This window comes from Motacilla alba, chromosome 18, assembly GCF_015832195.1.
Source record: "Motacilla alba alba isolate MOTALB_02 chromosome 18, Motacilla_alba_V1.0_pri, whole genome shotgun sequence".
In the NCBI taxonomy this organism is placed as follows: domain Eukaryota; kingdom Metazoa; phylum Chordata; class Aves; order Passeriformes; family Motacillidae; genus Motacilla; species Motacilla alba.
The window spans coordinates 11,381,439-11,399,786 of NC_052033.1; the positions used below are offsets into that span (position 1 = coordinate 11,381,439).

At 54.3% G+C, this 18,348-nt stretch overlaps 1 protein-coding gene across 2 annotated transcripts in view; it reads right to left on the reverse strand.

Annotated features, from left to right (window-relative positions):
- Positions 1-18,348, reverse strand: part of RNF213 (ring finger protein 213) — a 42,762-nt gene that overhangs the window by 2,617 nt on the left and 21,797 nt on the right. For both annotated transcript variants that reach the window (XM_038157183.1, XM_038157184.1), the window contains 33 exons: positions 18,152-18,288; positions 17,551-17,646; positions 17,003-17,121; positions 16,360-16,482; positions 15,685-15,767; positions 14,790-14,937; positions 14,357-14,492; positions 13,752-13,940; positions 13,315-13,454; positions 12,744-12,898; positions 12,246-12,458; positions 11,710-11,891; positions 10,903-11,023; positions 10,711-10,811; positions 10,303-10,482; positions 9,807-9,970; positions 9,611-9,713; positions 8,841-8,955; positions 7,617-7,827; positions 6,794-6,984; positions 6,378-6,506; positions 6,055-6,159; positions 5,582-5,824; positions 4,909-4,990; positions 4,333-4,367; positions 3,921-4,015; positions 3,430-3,589; positions 2,932-3,112; positions 2,104-2,198; positions 1,570-1,821; positions 1,237-1,369; positions 585-668; positions 102-282 (listed from right to left, as the gene is read on the reverse strand). In XM_038157183.1, coding sequence (XP_038013111.1) covers positions 102-282; positions 585-668; positions 1,237-1,369; positions 1,570-1,821; positions 2,104-2,198; positions 2,932-3,112; positions 3,430-3,589; positions 3,921-4,015; positions 4,333-4,367; positions 4,909-4,990; positions 5,582-5,824; positions 6,055-6,159; positions 6,378-6,506; positions 6,794-6,984; positions 7,617-7,827; positions 8,841-8,955; positions 9,611-9,713; positions 9,807-9,970; positions 10,303-10,482; positions 10,711-10,811; positions 10,903-11,023; positions 11,710-11,891; positions 12,246-12,458; positions 12,744-12,898; positions 13,315-13,454; positions 13,752-13,940; positions 14,357-14,492; positions 14,790-14,937; positions 15,685-15,767; positions 16,360-16,482; positions 17,003-17,121; positions 17,551-17,646; positions 18,152-18,288 — 4,682 coding nt within the window. The remainder of the gene's footprint in view (positions 1-101; positions 283-584; positions 669-1,236; positions 1,370-1,569; positions 1,822-2,103; positions 2,199-2,931; positions 3,113-3,429; positions 3,590-3,920; positions 4,016-4,332; positions 4,368-4,908; positions 4,991-5,581; positions 5,825-6,054; positions 6,160-6,377; positions 6,507-6,793; positions 6,985-7,616; positions 7,828-8,840; positions 8,956-9,610; positions 9,714-9,806; positions 9,971-10,302; positions 10,483-10,710; positions 10,812-10,902; positions 11,024-11,709; positions 11,892-12,245; positions 12,459-12,743; positions 12,899-13,314; positions 13,455-13,751; positions 13,941-14,356; positions 14,493-14,789; positions 14,938-15,684; positions 15,768-16,359; positions 16,483-17,002; positions 17,122-17,550; positions 17,647-18,151; positions 18,289-18,348) is intronic.

An 18,348-nucleotide genomic window follows, 5' to 3' on the forward strand; every position in this document is an offset into this window, starting at 1 on the left:
AGGGCCTGTGTTCAGAGGGAGAGGCCTCTGCGGAGCAGGGAAAGCTGCCTGGGAGGGAGCAGGGCGTGCAGCAGAGCCCAGGGAGCGGAGCAGCAGCGCACCTGTCATCCTCCTTGGTGTGCCTGTTGACAGAGTGCACCAGCTCGTTGTGCAGCCCGATGAGGTAGCTGGCCAGCGCCGTGGAGCACAGCCCCAGCCCCTGGCGCCGCGGCAGCAGCACCTCCAGCCTGCTGTCCAGGCTCAGCTCGGCATCACAGTAGCCTTTAGGCAGCTTGATTTCCCCTGAAATACAGACGGCAGTGTTTGAGGAGGCCCGGAGCCAGCCCAGGCCGAGCCAGGGCAGGAGGAGGCGCCGAGCTGAGGAAAGCCGCGCGCTCGGCGCTGGGGACAAGCACGAAAGGGAACAAGTTCAGGGGAGAGAGGAAACAAGTGAGACTGCTACAACAGGGAAACAAATCCCTCCCCTTGTACCTACATTCTTGAAATTCAATGGCCAAGGCCAGTTTTGAGGATATGCCTCAGCATCAGTGATGGGAGGAAGCTGAACTCAGAACGAGGAGCAGGGCTGGGAAAGAGCTGCTCACCATTGGTGTCCAGGGAGCTTCTCAGCTTGTTCCACACAGACAGAAACACGTTCACTCTCCTCTCTAACAGGTCCCTCATCACATCTGAGAAACAACAAAATGATAAATCCATGAAACACCTTTTCCTGGTGACACTCCAATACAGGGATCTTCAGAGCACACCGCTGAACGTCAGGCAGCTGCTCAAGAGACTAAAGAGACACCAAACACCTTTCTGAAGGTATCAAATGGAGCCATTTGCTCAGTTTGTTGTTTTTCCATTGTTGTCTGCTCCTGCATGACCTTTATGTACTTTTCCATAAGTACTTAAAAGCATCAGTAATTGTACTTAAATACAATTGAGGGAGTTGCCACAAACCATGAAAGGAAGGGAAGAACATTCATTCCATTCTTTAGGCAAGCCCTGCTCTGGGGCTGAGCTTAAAATGCCCAGAGAGCCACTGCTGCACTGCACAGAGCTCCCACCCCTCACGGAAAATCTCCTGAACTTAATTCCCTTTAAAGTGATCTGGTAACTCTTCCAACACTATCCAAGTCTCCAGTTCCTTCAGGTGAGAGTTAAAAGGAAAAGCTGAGTTTCCCCCTTCTCTTCCAACTGGACAATCCATCACTTTCTGTTTCATTAACTACAATTTTGGCAGAGTCTCCTCACCTGAGTGGGGTTCCCTGAGGAATTCCCTGATGGAGCAGTGCTTGATCTCTGCTGTGTTCTGGAATTGCCTCACCAAATCTCTCTGCAGAGCCAGAATCTCTGGTAGGAACTTCACCAGCCTCAGCTCACTTTCCTGGAAGAGGAAAGGGAACCTGTGGGTAAGGCTGTGCTTGGACAAACCAGTTGGGAAGACTTTTATGGAATCACTTCTTAAATGTTTAAAAGGCAGCAATATCTTCCATGTTCATGCTCAAGATCACAGCAATACTGAGACAATCCAGACGTGGTTTAGTCCTGGGCAGTGCCAGGCTCTCACCCCTGCGCCAGCCCCACCTTCTGCAGGAACTTCCAGAGGAGAGGGACGGTGTCCTTGGCATTCTTCTGCTGCACAACGTGGCCCAGGTTCTCCACAGAAACCCTCCTGCGGCAGCTCCACATCTTGGAGTGGTGGACGTGGCTGTCCCCTGGCAGCTGGGACAGGAATGCAGCCGGGTCCCCGTACACGATCTTCACTATGGGGTTGGAAGAGATTCTCTCATCCTCTTGTATCTGTCGGTTTAACTTGAGAAGCTTTTTATCCAAATCCTGCATTGAAAGAATAATGAATTACTGGATATTGTCAAATACCTTCAGCTGAGCTAAGCCATTTCTGCTTTTCCAGCTGTACAAATTCATCCCAGAACAACCCCAGTCTCAGGCTGCCATTTCCCCAGGTGGAATAGAGGTGGCTAATCCTTCACCTGCAGCTGTGCCACGGATGGGCTGGCTTTAGGAACAGCCAGGTGAAAAGAGTAGATATTACAGCACATCAGATTTCCAGTGATTTGGAACTGCTCAGCTACCGACTCTGCATAGCAGATTTCTCACCTCCAGTTCAGGAACAATAATTGTGTTTGCAACAATTTCTTCCCATTTGTTTCTCTTCTCCTTGGTGGACAGAAACTCATCAAACTGCACCGGCCCTGCAACAGGAACATTTCCCCTCTTACATCTGCAGTATTTCAGGGAAAAGAAAGCACAGACTCACAGGTGCTAGAAGTTAACTGAGGATCTTGGTCCAGCTGGAGAGTGACAGCCACAAATCACAGTGATCCAGGTTTCCAGGAGCTTCGTGTGAGTGATGGGGACATTTCACAACTACTCCACAACCCCAGAAATATTGAACAGGCTGTCCAAGCTCAGACCATGTCCCATGACAGAGTGAAGCTTGGAATACTGACAGGTGCTGTCCCACCCTCTGAAAATGGGCTGCTGACACACTGATGCCTCTGTGCCACAGTGACTCCAGACCCCACCATCAACCCCACTGTGCCATCCCTCTTCTCCCAAAGAGCTCCTGGGAGTCACTGAGGGGCAGCACAGAACGGGGACTGCACACAGCACGAGCTGAGTGCTGGGAGAGCAGCCCTGCTCAGGAGCTGCCAGCTCTGCCCATCAGTCACGGCATTGTTTTGTCAATAATTCATTTTCAGAGTTATTGACTGCACCAAACCTCGCAAAGCCCACGTACTCGACTGAAAGAAGCAAACAGCCTAAAATTCTTCCCTCCCTAGAGTAAGAAACAAGCTTCAAACTCTCTGTTTTCCTCTTCAGCTCAGCTGCTGCTGTTGGAGGGGGTTTATCAGCAAGGTGGCTGCATGGCCACAGCCCTTCAAGCACAGCCCCAGGTGTGACAGGGCAGGGGGCTTTTCTTACACTGGCCTGGCTGCTGCTGGGGGGCCTGCAGGAGGCTGCTGAGCACCAGGTGCAGGATGTTGATAGTGTCATCCACACTCTTCCCCAAAATCCTGGTCAGCTGCGCCAAGTCCTCCTGAACGTGCTGCTGCAGGAAGCTCACCACGTTGTCCATTGCTGGCTTGATCATCCCTCCCAGGGACTAAAGAGAACAAAGGCAAGGGCTGAGCACAGCCAAAAACATCCAGGGAAGCACAAAGCACACGGAGCTCTGTCCTGCCAGGCACCCCCACCTGTGGGATTCCTGCCACCCGTGCCCATCGAGGCAGGGCTGGGTGGATGTGCCTGCATGGAAGTGCAGGAATTAACCAAAATCCCTCCTGGGCAAGGAGGGAGGGAATTGGGGTCTTGCATCCTGACAGACTGCCCTGGCCACTTGGCAGTGTGATGAAAAGGACCAGCAGCGTACAAAGGCTCCCCTACATTCTGTGTGACCACAGGAAGCATTTCTGAAGATACCTGAGGGTCTCTGGAGGCTCCCAGCAGCATGGACAGGTGGGTGAGCCAACGGAGCAGCACAAAGACCACGGGGGATGTGCCCCTGTCAGACATTCCCAGTGTCCTTCTGTGCTCAACATCTCCAAGGATGTGGCCAGTCTGAGTCCTGTCCTCAGGAACGCTGTAGGAAAGTGCATATATGGGGTTTTTAACCTAGACAAAAACCACACAAGACTCTCTGATACCCAGCAATGCCTTTTTGACCCATAATGTCTTTGAATGCCATAAAAGCTGCCAATTCAAAGTGCCACAGGGCAGTGAAGGCTTCCAGTCAGTTTTGTGCACAGAAAAGCAAATTTCTTTGGTTTTGCTGCCTGATTGCTCTTGCTTGGACATCCCCTCCTTACACCTTCCAGAGAGCAGCATGAGTGGTTGGTACCTCTGGCCTTTGAGGGCACCACAGGCAAGTCCTACATGGTTCAGCCCTGCAAAGGCACGGCAGCAATGCCCACCTGGAGCGACGGAAGCCCTGCAGGGGTTTGTGGTTGGTGCCTCCGATGGGGACGTGGCAGTCGGGACAGCGGCTCGTTTCCATGGGGAGCCCACACTGGGAAAAGCAACAGGAGAACACTCAACTCCAGAGCAACAGCTTCTCCAGCAGAGAAAGGCAATGAAACAAAAATCCAACCTCTGAGTGGTTAATTCAATCCCTGCTACAAGCTGGGCCTCTGCCTGATGTTTCCCAATCTATGGTATAAACGCTAGGGGTATTCCAAATTTACATTACAATGACAAAATGATCAATAATATCGAGTTTAGAAGTGGAACTCTGTGCATCAGAACATTCAAACCAGTAAACAAAATAAAACAGTTTATTGTTGAAAGCTTTGTCTGCTTAAATACCCACCAGTCCCAAATTCTTACCTCCCCCACAGTGCATAAGTGGCCATTGGGACATTCTGTGAAGAGAGAAACAAACAGGACAGAATTCTAGGACAGATTTATACAGGCCCTGTTATTCCCTTTCACTGGTACCATCACCCTGGAGCAAGAAATTTGCTGAAGATCCAACCAAAAGCCCAAAGGACTGACAGGCCCATGCAGAAGCCAAGGAATTTTTCAGTGCTGCTTCTCCTTGAGAAACAAGGAACCAAACCTGGCAGATTCTGCTGCTGAGGGCAGGAATGCTCTCACCCCCCACTCCCTGCTGCAGGAAGGTCCAACTGGGGGAAGCAGAGACAAAGCTGGCCAGGAAGGTGGCAGAGCTCTCCTCTGACACCCTGTTTGTGTTGCCTTTGTGCCCCCCCATGCTCTGTGGCCAGCTGTAGGCTGAAGACTAAACAGCACTGGATGTCCTTTGGTGCATCACCCACACAAACTGTCTACAAATCAATTTATCATGGATAACTCATGCTGAGGAGCGTGTTTGTCCTCACATTTGGAACAGTTTCACTCTCCAAACCCAAGGAATTCCTTCCCCAGGCAGCCAGCAGCACTCACCATACCAGTGCAGATCATGCATTTCCTTCCAGGTCCTCGCCTGAGCCATCATGTCCTCGGGCATGGTGGGCAGGAAGGAGTGCTGGAAGGGAAAGGGGAAAGCAGTCACAGAAGGATCTGGGAATCAGCTCTGTCCTGCAGCAGTCACTCACTGCTCACTCTGGGGAACAAGAGACGTCTGAGAGCACAGGTCAGGCAGGTGATGCAGATTTCCAAATTCACCTTTGAAAATCCACTCTTAGAACTGTCAGTGTTGTTGAGACTTGCACGTGCGCTCTCCAGACATCCAGCAGTGCATTGCTGCTGTGTAGCAGCGTGTTCCCTTGAACCTTGGGCAGCCAGGAGCAGCAGCTCCCTGCCCCTGCCTGAGGAGCCAGAGCTCTGTGAGCTGGCAGGTCAGCACAGGGGGAGCTGCCAGCTGCCCTCAGCCTCGCTCACCCAAACAGCAGCAAAGGGATTTGCTCATCCTGCTCAGGATGGAGAGGTGCTTTGAAAAGAAACCAGGCCAGAGCTTGGTGTTGTGCTAACTGACCCCAACAGCAGTGCAATGATCCCCCCCAGCGTTTCACAGCTCAGCCAGTGAGTCGGAGCATTGCTGGTGAGAAAGAGCATCCAGCAGACACAGGCAGGAAGCAGGGATGAGCCGAAGTGCCCGTGAGCTCTGTGCCCTCACCTGCATGCTGTGTGGCTGGAAGGCCAGGTTCCTGAGGGGCTGCAGGACAGGGCAGTGCCCACAGAGCAGCACAGCAGCCATGTGCACGGCCATCTCCACCAGGGCTCCCTGCTGGCTGCAGCCCCGCGGCTCCACGGCCAGCCCGGGCAGGGCGTTCTTCACCAGGGCAACTGCAAGGCCCTGCAGCTCAGGGGAATTCAGCACCTGGCAGCTCTGGATGAACTCCATCATCGCCTCTGTTTGCTGGAAGCACAGATTGGAAAGAGCTAAAGCCATCAGGATTACTGCCCACCCAAACTAAGAGCTGCTGCCCACCCTGGGTTACCCTGCTCCCAGAACCTCCCCAGCCTGCTCAGCTCAGGCCATCACCCTGGCTGGGGCACAGGAGCAAAAGCTTCACCACTGGTTTAGATGCCCTTCCTCCTTACCCACGAAGCAGGTTTGCCACAAGCTGCCAAAGGGGAGCGTCCTACCTGCTGCTTGGGACGAAGGCTGGGATCCCCGTACAGGGCGGTGACCTCTCGGAAGATGGCCAGGAGCAGGTGGGCAGATTCCAGAGCTGGGGGGCCGCTGGAGGCCTGGGGAAGAACCAAGCATGTGGCAGGGGACAGGCCAGAGCTGTCCCAGCTGCAGTGATGGGATGTGCAGGCAGGAAAGTAAAGGAAACGTGCTTGAGCACGAGCCCCGGTGAGCTCCAGCAGAGGCCCCGGGTGCTGGGAACAGACACTGCCCGCAGGGACACGGCAGAGCTGGGGCCATGCCAACCCAGCAGGGGTCTGGGAGCTCTGGGCTGTACCTCCTGGGCCTCGAGCAGCCCCTGGGCCGTGCCCTCCATCATGGCTCGTCCCACGGCGTCGCGCAGGGCGCGGTACCGCTCCCCGCACACCAGGTACCGGTCGATGTGCTTGGACTGGCTGTGCTGGACCTGCCAAGGGAACGGCCATGCACAGCTCTGGGGACAGCCACCTGGCTGGAGGAGGCACGATCTCCTCTTCCCCCCGAGCACTGGGGCGTTTCAGGCTCCCCAGAGCAGCAGCAGCAGACGTGGTGCTGCCAGGACAGACTCCATTCACCCGGAGCCAGGACGAGCCAGCTCCCAGCCACTGCCACTCTGGCCCGACCCCAGACCCACAGCACTAGGAACACCCAAAGCAGCACAAAGTGAGGCAAAGAGGGGACCAGAACCACCACCAGGAGATGCCTCTTGGTTACCTGCTGCAGAATTTCTTCTGGGAACACCCAGCTGAAGCGTGGCTCCGTGACCAGCTTCTGAGCAAATTCCATGCCGTGCTGGCTGGCAATCCTCCTGACCAGGTACACACGGTGCCAGTCGTTCCTGGCGAGGCTGCAGAACTTCTCCACCTTCTCCAGGTAACGCTGCTCATCCTTCATCTGCTCTGGCTCTGGAGGGGAAAAAAGAAGTTAAAACAAAGAGGCAAAAGCACATCCCACCTTGTAAAACTTTTCTGTCTGGCCCAGCTGTAGCACCAAGTCCCTTTATTAGCACTGTGTTATTAGACAGGAGAACTTCAGAGCCCTCCCTTCCTCGGGTGTCGTCTGGAGCATTTCCTCAGCCAGATTTCACACAGTGATTCATTTCTGTGACAGGGAAGGTATAAACTCGTCAATATAAACTCTTAATCCCTTCTAGCTGTGCACAGCTCTCATTCATATAAAACAATAACCCTGACAGCAGTCCTGGGTCTGAAGCAGCATTTATGCTTTAAAGTTCAATTTAGTGGGCTCTAAATAAATCTCATTGTTAGCATCAGGAGGATAAAATAAATCTCCTTCCACAGGTGTAACTGCCACGTACCTACACTGAGGTCACCAGCACAGCCTTGCTACCAGCTACAGAGCACCTGTAACACCTGGCACAGGGGACACACACTGACTCACACCCCCAAGGAGAAAGGGGTTGCTGCTCTCCCCCTGGGCCATGCACCAGAACAGGTCCCAGCAGAGCACAGGGCACTGCCTGTGCCCAGCCCAGCTGCCCTGCACGCAGCATTTCCTGCAGAGCAATCAGACTCACGTGCGTGCTGCTGCAGGAGGAAGATGAGCTCTGCAGCCCTGCTCAGGCCCAGGCGCACCTGGGCCACGGCCTGCAGGTACTCCACAGAGGCTTCCTGGGGAGCCCCTCTGCTGCTGGCTGGCAGGTAGTTCTCTGGAAAGGCTCTGTCCTCAGGCACACTGTTTCCATGCCCACAGCCCAGGCTGTCCTCCGACTTCTCACACATGGAGTCCTAGAGAGAGGCCAGAACACTGGTGAGTGGCAGAGCCACCTCACTCAGCCACCCATGTCCCCATGGCACCCACCCACCCACCCTGGGGGTGCCATGAGCACAGCAAACCACCCCTGAGCCGCCAGCCCACCCTGCCATGAGCACAGCAAACCATCCTTGAGCCTCCAAACCACCCCTGAGCCACCAGCCCACCCTGCCATGAGCACAGCAAACCATCCCTGAGCCCCCAAACCACCTCTGAGCCTTCAAACCATCTCTGAGCCTCCAGCCCACCCTGCCATGAGCACAGCAAACCATCCCTGAGCCTCCAAACCACCCCTGCACCCTCCAAACCACTGCCATTGCTCCCTCATCCTAAACCTCTGCCAAACACAGTTTTTAGGATGCCCCCCAGCTGTCCCACACTCCCCAAGCTTGGAGCTGAGCAAGAGCCACAAGCAGGCTGTGACTAACACACGTTCCATGTTCCAAGATGCCAAGCTCTACCTGTCTGTCCCTTAGCAAGAACACAAATGGTGATTTTAACTACAAAATGACTTTAAAAAACCCTGCAGTAATAAAACCTCTCCCCTGCTGTCACGTTTGTCTCTAGTTGTCCAAAGCCCTGAAAGTTATGCAAGGGGAGGAAAGGGAACAATCCAAAGGCACAATGATTGAGGTTCTGCACAGTAATTTAAGGGAGACAAGAAGGCAGCTCAGCAGTGGGCTGCTGCCATGAGCAAGGCCCTGCTTGCTGCTCTCCTGTGCTGGAGTTTGAGGTTTAACACTCAAGACACTTATCCAAGGGAAAGAATTCATGTAACACTGCAAAGACACATAAGCCTTTCCTCAAAAAGCAAGGCTCACTCCTGAGAGCAGGTTCTGACCAGAAGATTTGGTATGAACTCCTTCTGGGCTTTCTAGTTGGAAAAATAGTTACATACACAAGAAACACGCCTACAACTGCAGAAGAATTTCTGTTCTTGACTGTTTTTGCTCAGGAAACAGCAACAGTTTCAAGGCCCAGCTCTTACCTCCAAGCAGTTGACAAAAAGCAAGTAGAGCTCTTTTTTGTCATTTTTCCCTAGGAGCGCGTTGTGCTCCACCTGGGACAGGTAATGCTGCACATCATCTTTCACTTCATGGAAGCTACAGGAGAGAGAGAGAGCCCTGACACAGCTGCCACGCTGACACCCTGCCCCTGCTGTAAGTGCCAGCACAGCTCCAGAGCTGGCTGTGTGACAGGTGGGGTCTCTCTGGACGCAGCTGCAGGATGGAGAAGCCCCTGTGCCATTTTCTGCAGGTGACATTTGGCAGTGAGCTGGGCTTTGATCACCAGCAGTGCTCAGTGAGCACTTCAGGACAAAAGGCATCTGGGAGGTCAGGTGGTCACACCTGAGAGTGGCTTTTGTGCCCCGCCTGCAAAGGGAGGCTGGGAGGGAACGGGGACGTCCCTGGAGCAGACACAAGATCAGTTTAAATCCTGATGAAGTCTCTGTGAACGAGGAGTTTTGCTTTGCTGACCCAAATCAGAGCAACCACTCAGCCACCTTGCAGAACCAGGCATCCACCCTCAGCAGAGGGTTAGTGAGGGACAGCCAGGTAAACCCTGCACAGGCTGCTGACACTGCACCACATCCCCGTGCAAGCCACCAAGCTGCATGAATAATGCAAAGACTGAGATTTTGTGGTGAATGTGAGATTCAGTGGAACTCGGGGAGGCAAGGGGAACGATGGGATGGGTTTGATGAGGAACAGAGCTGAATCTGGCCCGGCCTAACCTCCCTCAGCTGAGTGTGCTCACCTGTACTTCAGGAGCAGCTTCAGCATCACAGAGCGGATGATGGGAGTCTCATCCACCTCATCATTAAACGGGGACAGGAATTTGGTGTAGACAGCTGGGTGATCTGTGCAGACAAGGGAGGGACAGGTTTGGCAGGGGAGAGAAGGTGCTGACAGATCCAGCTCCATAAGGCAGTGTGAGGGTGAAGGGAGCTCACCTGGGTCTTTCACGAGGCTTCTGTGAACAAACAGCAGGTTCAGCAGCCTCTGGATCACCTCTGGCTCAGGGGGCTCGTTGTCCTTGAAGCACATGGTGGTGACCATGTCAATGAAGAAATTATTGCACCTCTGGCGGAACAGGGCCTTCTTTGCTATGGCAGCCCTGGGAGGGGCAAAGCAAACACAGAACTCTCAAACCATGAGGAATCCAGCACACACGGGCAAAAGTCACCCGAGGGAGATCAACCTTCCCAACGAGGTGATCCTTGAGGTCCCTTCCAACCCAAAGCATTCTATGATTTGCATGTTTTTACAGAGGCCAGGGCAGCTTTCCCCTTTTTATAAATGACAGAACAGACAGGAGCTGTTCAGTCCCAGAGGGATGAAGCAGAGTTCACCCTCAGCTCTGCTCGTGTTCACCACCTCAGAGCTGAGAATTTCCTCACAAAGCCTCCCCACCCAACAGCCCCACCTGGGAGAGGGTGGCTGGAGTACCTGAGCTCCTCAGAGACAGTCAACTCCTCATCCTCCACAGCAGCCCTGCAGTAGGGACAGTACATCTGTGCTGGCACCAGCCACTGGCTGATGCACTTGTGGCAGAACACGTGCTTGCAGGGCAGGCAGATGGGGTCCTTTGGCTCTCCCAGGCAGATGGGACAGGGCTCCAGACCATGCCTGGAACACAGAAACAGCAATGAGCACAGCTGCTTCTGTGCTGCCTCCCCAAAAGCCTTGAACAAGATGCTCAGCCGCAGCTAGACCGAGAGCTGGCTCACTGCTCAGCTCAGGGTGCAGAACCAAGCAGGGTCACTGCTCTTCCCTTGGCTTTCACACACCCCAAAAGCGTGCTGGCAACACAGGCAAGGTCCCCGCTGGCCCTGCAGCCTGCCCCAGTGTCAGTACCTGTAGAGCCTGCTGCTGACCTCGTTCTTGCACTGGCACAGCACTGTCAGCACTGCCACAAAGGTTGGATGAGACTTCATGTCTGAATCGTGCTGGAAACACTGCAGAGGGGAAGGACAAAGCCCAGTGACTCAGCTGCAACACCTGAGATTCCCACAATCAGCAGAAGAGGGAAGAGGTGAAACAGCTCACCTTGGCAAGAAGCAAAGTGTATTTTCTCACCAAACCCTCGAATTCCGGCATGACGGCGTGGATGCCCAGCAGGACGTGTTCCATGAAGAGTGCCATGGCAAACACACGGCTCCAGCAGGCCCTGGGGGGGACAGCAGGCTGCCACCACAGCAGGAACAGCAACCAGGGCAGCCAGGGGCTCACTGCTGCTCCTGCTGCCCTCCACAGCACCCCTGCACTTCTCACTTGCTCTGCACTTTGGCTTTCCAGAGGGGTTTTTGTCAAGGACAGAACATTCCAGCACTTTGCCCAGGGGGCTCAAGGGCCTGGCCTGGAGGCAGCACTGCACACACCTTCTCACACATCTAACTTCTATCTCAAAAAGATTTTAAAATACCAGTCACAATTAGCTGCACTTTCTTCACTTCAAATAAACTAAACGAGGTCTGTGAGAAACTGGGGTAGCGCTCTGGGCTTTCTTCCAAAGCACAAGAGGCAGTGAAATTCCCCATCTCTTGAGTCCTTATGCACAGAGGATGAAGTGGGGAGACACTGCTGGTTAACAGGAACCCGAGGAGAGTTTTAAATAACCCCTGAACCCAGATGGAATGCACCAGATGATACTGCCAAATTTAGAGAGAAAATCTGCAGGAGATGAGGAAAAAAGAAATGTGGTTCTTGCTGCTTGGTAGGCAATTGAGCCCAGCAGGAACCTGGAAAGGTTTGCAAAGCCTGAGAAAAGCAGCACCAGAACAGCTTCAGGCTGCTCCAATGCCCCAGAGAACCTCCAAGCAAAGAGCAGGGCTGTGAGCAGAGCTGGGTCCCTACCTGAGCTCCCGGAGCAGCTGATGGCAGCGGCTGCCCCTGCGCTGGGCACCCTCCTCTTTGCACAGGAATTCAATGGGCATGTGGAGGTTCTTCACCCTCTGCAGCCAGAGCTGGGGCGAGGCTGTCTGCACCAGCTTCTCCAGCTCCTCAGCACACACCATGGCAGCCAGCACGTCCAGAACCTGCACACACACAGGGCCAGGGGGAACAACAGCTGCATTTCAGAACTATTACGGACCTTGGGCTCTCAGTCTGGCTTGCTTCAGCACGTGCTCTACTGAATAATGTCCTACTTGGTTACTTTAAGCTCTGCAATTCTCACTTTTGCAGCTCGGCTCGTTAGCATGTCCCATTAATTAACGCAAAAGCAGGGCAAACTATTAAAAACCTGCTTGTAGCAATAAGAACACAGCAGATGATTCCCAGTTCTGAGGAACCCCAGCCTGTGCTTCCCCTCTTTCAGCTGTGGCTGAAATCCAAAGGAGACCGAAGAGCAGGGCAGACAGAGCTCCCTGCCAGGGCTGAGCTGACTCTACCATCTCAGAGCGTGGAACTCTGCATCCTTGCTGGCTCAGGAGGTAGTTGGTCACACGGGGGTACACAGCCAGGATCCTGGAGAAGTTCTGCAGGCGGCTCTTGAACTGGTTGTGTGCCAGGTGGGCCCAGGGCAGGGAGGGCACCAGCTCCTCTCTCCAGGGGGACTCTGCCATCCACTCCTCCACGCAGGACATGAACGCCACACGCAGACACTGCAGGGGTGGGACACACAAAACCAACGGTGAGAAAGTACTTCCATCGTTCATTTCGTGCTGGAAAACCTGGCAAAATTCTCTGAAAGATGAGACAGCCTTAAATGTGTCAATTATGCAGGGGCTGCCTTTCTGAGTGACCCCAGTGGTCTGCTCTGGGGTTCCCCTGCTGCTGGGCTGTCCCAGAGGGGATTGTCCCCAGGGCAGGACTGATTCAGGAGGACACGTTCACAGGCATCACAAACTCTTCTCCCCATTCAAAGAATTTCCAGAATTTCCCCTGACCTGCAGCTCCTCCTGGGAGGACACACCGATGGTCAAGACAATAAAGTCTGTGATGTAGCACTCGAAGAGCATCTGCCTTTCTCCTTCAGTCAGAGCACAGATGAATTTTCCCAGGGCAGTTTTCTGGAAGTATTCCACAAACTTCTCAGCATGGCCTGGAAAATGAGGATGCAGAGAAAAGCTGGATGTTAGGAGGAAGCTGGCTTTGACACAGCATCTATCCTAGAGACACTGACACCTCATTAATCACCGATGCCTCCAGCACTCCCCTCATCCAGGGCACTGAGGAGGGACTCAGGCCAGGCCTTGTCAGCCCAGCACCGTGTTGTATTTCTGCAATCTCACCCTGTCATTAACTCCTGGCTGCTCCACAGCACTTGGAATGCAAGGGCACAGAACAGGTGAGGAAGATGAATGGTGAGAAGCACCAAGAAAAGCTGCCTGCACAGAACTCTGCTGGCTCACAGGAGCACAGAGCGACTGAAGGTGACTCCAGTGGCAGAAGGAGCACAGCAGTGACAAACCAGAGCTCAGAGGGCAGTGGATGGAGATGCTGAAGCCAGGCTCTCACCTTCAGTGTTTTGGATGTACTGAGCCTCCAACCACATCTCTTCCAGGTACTCCTTTATCCTCCAGCTGAAGGGCATCTCATTCCCAGCATCAGCAGACACCATCATGTTGTTCTGCACCACGATTACCTCTGGCTGAGGGCTGGGGGTTAAAAGGTCATTAATGCACAGGGCTTTTCTCAGGGCAGCACAGTGCACACAGCAGGGGCAGAGGCTGCAGAAAGCAACTGAGCCCTGGGAGGAAGGGCAGGGAACTGCAGGACTCTGAGGAGAACAGACTGAACCGTGAGCAGTGTCTGCTGCCCTCCTGGAGCAGCCAACAAACAACACCCCTCTGCCTCGGGGGGTTAGAGCCAGTGCTGGGCTGCCCCCAGTGCTGCCAGCCCAGCCCAGGCCAGCCCAGGCCAGGCCAGGCCTCCTGCTGCTCCCCCAGGCTCACCTGTTCTTCCCCATGCCAGGAGGGACACTCAGGAATTTGGAGTCACTGAAGATGAACATCCACAGCTTTGTCACCCAGCTGGCTCCTGGCCGGGCCAGCAGCTCCAGATTGCCATTCCTGTCTATGACAGCAACCAGGAGTGCCAGGAAGGGAGTGACCACCTTCTGCACTCGCTTCCACAGGGTGTGCCTTTGGGGAGAGAGATGGAGAAACCCAGAGGGAATGTGAGCAACACCATCAGTAAAACAGGAGGTGCCTGTCCTGAATAACTGCTGACATTTGCATGTGACAGAATCCTAATGCTGCCTTTATGGGAAAGAATACCACAAAAAAAAAAAAAAACCCTGCACTCCTCTCACTCCTGGCTCACCTGTAACCCCACTGCTCCCCTCAAGCACTTGTGCATCCCTGCCCCAGTTCAGCCCCTTCAGCTCTACCTCACCCTGCCCCAGGAGAGGCTAAAATTCCTTCAGAGAGCTGCCAGCACAGCCTGGAGACTGACACTGCAAACGTTCTCACAAATTCCACAAAGCTGCTGGCTCTGCTGCACAGCTGCCACTTGCAGACCCTTCCTGGGAGGCTGCAGGTGACAAGGCAGTGCTCACCTGAAGGTACCTGCCTCCTGCAGAGCACTGAGGTTGGAAGCCTCCCGAAGCACCCAGTTTTTTGGATGAAGAGAATTCTCTTCTTGCTTCTTCAACAGGCTGGACAGACGAGCCTTGGTTATCTTCAGGAAAGAGGCTACAAAACAACAGGGAACTTGTGCTTTCTCTTCTATTAGCTTGGAGCCAAATACCCCACCAAGCACAGCATTTGACACTTGTTTCAATAATTGGCCAAGTGGGGAAAAAAACAGCCAGCACAGTGAGAGAGAGAGCCACCACCTGAACAGCAGAAAAGCCCAACATCCACCCACACTGCAGCACAGACACACATCCCGGGGAGAGCCCCCTTGCCTGCACGCAGCAAGGACCCCCAGTGAGCTGACTGACTGTTTTGGGGGTCCCCAGATGGCCAGGGACTCTGTGCAGCACACACCTTTCAGCTCATCCTCTTTGGAGAACAGGCCAAGCAGAATCTCAATCCTCCTCCTGCTCCGGCTCAGGTCCTCGTTCTGGTCCCGCAGCATGCCCACAGCACTCTGCACACAGGTCCTCAGCAGCACCGTGGTGTCCAGGATCTCACCCTGCCCAGGGAACAAGGTCATTGCCCTGGAGTGACCCTCCTGGCCCCAGCACACTCCCTTGGAAGGTTTCCAGGGCTCCCTCAAAGGGCTCGCTGCCTGGCACCCCTGCTCCCAGCTGCCCCCAGCTCAGGCTGCAATTCTCAGCTCTTTTGCTGTCAGGAACATGATGCAGCTTCTGCGGCCCTTCCAAACTGGCCTGTGACACAGCATTTGTGCTGAGTTGAGATTCCTGCAGGGGCAACATTCAGCAGTTTGAGGAAAGAAATAGAAATAATCAATGTGACCAGGGAAAATGTGCCCTTGCTGGGAAATGCTCCATGTGCTGGTGCTGGCCATGGCCAGCTGAGGCTGCACACGAGGCAGTGTGCATGTGGCTGCAGCACAGCCAAGCCCCCAGCCAGCCCAGCTCCAGCTCAGAGCACACAGCTGGCGCCAGGCTCAGGACCACAGCTCCCACCTCCAGGGGAAGTTTACCCCCAGAAACTCTTAGAGCTGATTTTTAAAAATCAGAAGAATGAAATTACTGAAGAATTACAGAGTCCTTAGAATGGTTGGTTTCTTTAGTGATGCTGACTTTGCCTGGGCAGTGGGGAGGAGAAACTTCTATCTGATCAGTAACACTCGTGATGCAAATATTGCTGCTTGCTTGCAGGTGAAGGGGGCACAAAAGGTGTGTTGCACCCCTGGATGACAGAGCAGAGAGCCACAGTGACAGCTGAGAGGCAAACAAATGTATTCTGAACTGACCTCATGGTGCTCTGCTCCTGGCACTGGTGCTCCAACCTCCACCTCCTCCTGCTGTGCTTCTCCACTGGCAGGCAGAGCTGCAGCTAAGGGGCAGAATTTTCATTAGAAAGCAGCAGTGCACTTCTGCACCGGTCAGATCAGAGTTTATTTTAGCAACTGGATCCCAGAGCAGCAGAATATCTGTCAGAAACCCATTAGCACCTGCACGAGTAGCTGAGATTCACCTCTCAAACACAGCCACGGCTGCTCGGGCTGCCAGGCCTCATGCAGCAAGAGCTGGAAGAAATGTGACACTGAGCTAATGCCTTAAGCTCTCCCTGACTCCTGTCAGGCAGTGTGGTGGAAGGAAAGAGAGTAAGAAAAAGCTGAGGGGGAAGAAAGATCCTTGTCAGTCTCTGCCATGCAGCATCTGCTGCCTCCTGTGCTGGGACACAGCTCTCAGGCTGCTGAGCAGTGCAAATGCCACCTTTTTGTCAAAAAGAAAAGGGAAAACCCCCCAAATTAGCCTGCTTAATGACCTAAAGTTGTAGTAATGAATTAAATTCAAGCTGGGAGCCATGTGGTGATCCCCCAAACCCAGGTGCTGAGCAGGGAAAGTCATCAGACACGCTGTGGCAGGCATCAGTTCCTCCAAGTCTGGGCCACAGCTCCCCCTTTCCCCAGCACACAGCTCACCTCTGGCTGCAGCTGGATCCTGGGAGAACACCTGGCTGATGGTGAGGTTCTGCAGGGCTGTCAAGTCAGAGATCATGTCCTGGGACCTGCGGAGGTCGTCGATGTGCACGGACTGCCACAGCCCTACGGGCAGAGCACAAGGAATCACTCCCAGCCCGCAGCTTCTCCTTCCAGAGGAGCTCCCCAGAATTACCTGCCAGCTCCTGGGGTTACCCTCACAGGTCACCACCTCTCACCTCTCGCTGTAGGAGGGGAAAGCACAATGCCCCCAGAACCTGCTGCTGCAGGATGTCCCTGCCTGACAGTTCCAAGGTTCTGAGGCTCCCAGAATCCCCCAGAGCCAGAGGAACCTTGCTGAACACCTCAGCACCTGCACCAGAGCCTCTGGAGGATCACCCACCCACAGAGTTACCCTCGTGGCTGTGTGCTGCTCTCCAGCTGACTGCAGAGGGGACCTGTCTGTCAGCAGGCAAGGCAGGGTGCTGCCAGCCAGGACTGCCAGGTGCTGATCCCCTGGGCAGCCCTGTGGGACAGGGAAGCAGCTCTGACAACCCAGGGGACACACTGAGCCCAGCTTCTCAGCATTTAAAGGATCAGTGAGCCAGAGAAATGGCTGCCAGAGGGGACAGACGGGCACACCCACCTCCATGGAATCCCACGTAGGATGTGCCTCCTTCCAGCCGGGAAAGCTTCATGATAAAGTAAACAAAGACAGAGACCTCCCCCAGGTCCACCTTGTTGATCTCATTGACAACGGTGTACCTGCAGCACAGAGGAGATGCTGGTGGCACAGCAAAGGCACGCAGGGGCCCATGGCCACGGGTCTCTCCTCAGAGAGGACATGAGTCCTCTCCCAGAACAGACACAGGTGGCTTCCACTCCTTCCAGCTGTGGTGCTGAGCTGCCACCTCCAGCTGTGCCCTGAATGATCCCTGACCCTCAGCTCCTCAGGACTTCTGCAGCCAGGGGCCAGAATTCACACTTCAAAGGGGATTATCTGCTCGTTTCACCCAGCTTAGCTTACTCTGACTTGGGCTATGGATTATTTGAAATGCAATCAGTGCATTTAGATTCATTCTGCTACAGAATAAAGGATTGCACGTTGCTGAGTGTGAGACCCCCAAAAAGCACCAGTAACAAAGCACAGGGAGGAGTGGCCGGGCAGAACTGAACCACTCCACAGCCACTCACTTGGCTGAGGCAATGAGCTGGGCATTCTGAGAGCCATCTTCGAAGTCTGTCTGAATAATGAGGACTTTGTTTCCTGAAGTAGAATCCAGGAAATCCCTGAGGAGTGAAAAGAGATTTAACAGAAGTCACTGAGTATAAAGATCAAACATTAAAGACCACAGAACCAGTCACTCCACATTAGCTTTGGCTGCTGCAGGGGGAGAGAGAAAACCACCAAACCCCATCTCAGGTGACGGAGCTGATCAGGTTTGTCCCTTAACAGCAGATATTTGGGCAGAGCCAGCCCAGTGCCAGCACAGCCTCCCTTTCCCATATGTGCTGGTCTGAATGCTTTGCCCACACACCTTGCACACAGCTGACAGCCCATTCCCAGCAGGAAACACCCTGTGCACACAGCTGGCAGCCCATTCCCAGCAGGAAACACCCCCTGCACACAGCTGGCAGCCCATTCCCAGCAGGAAACACCCGCTGCACACAGCTGGCAGCCCATTCCCAGCAGGAAATACCCCGTGCACACAGCTGGCAGCCCATTCCCAGCAGGAAACACCCCGTGCACACAGCTGGCAGCCCATTCCCAGCAGGAAACACTGCCCGGACTCACCGGATGGCCTTCAGGAAGGAGTACTCGGTGTCAAACTGCTGCAGGAACAGCAGCTGGGGCCTCTGGGCCCTGCCCTGCACCTCCCTCTCCAGGCAGGCAATGTCAGCACTGGTGAGCAGCTGTGAGAAGGTGGTGACCTGGGGATAGACAGCAGCGATGAAGCATCTGTGTTTGCAGGACTGCCAGCCTGCTGCAGA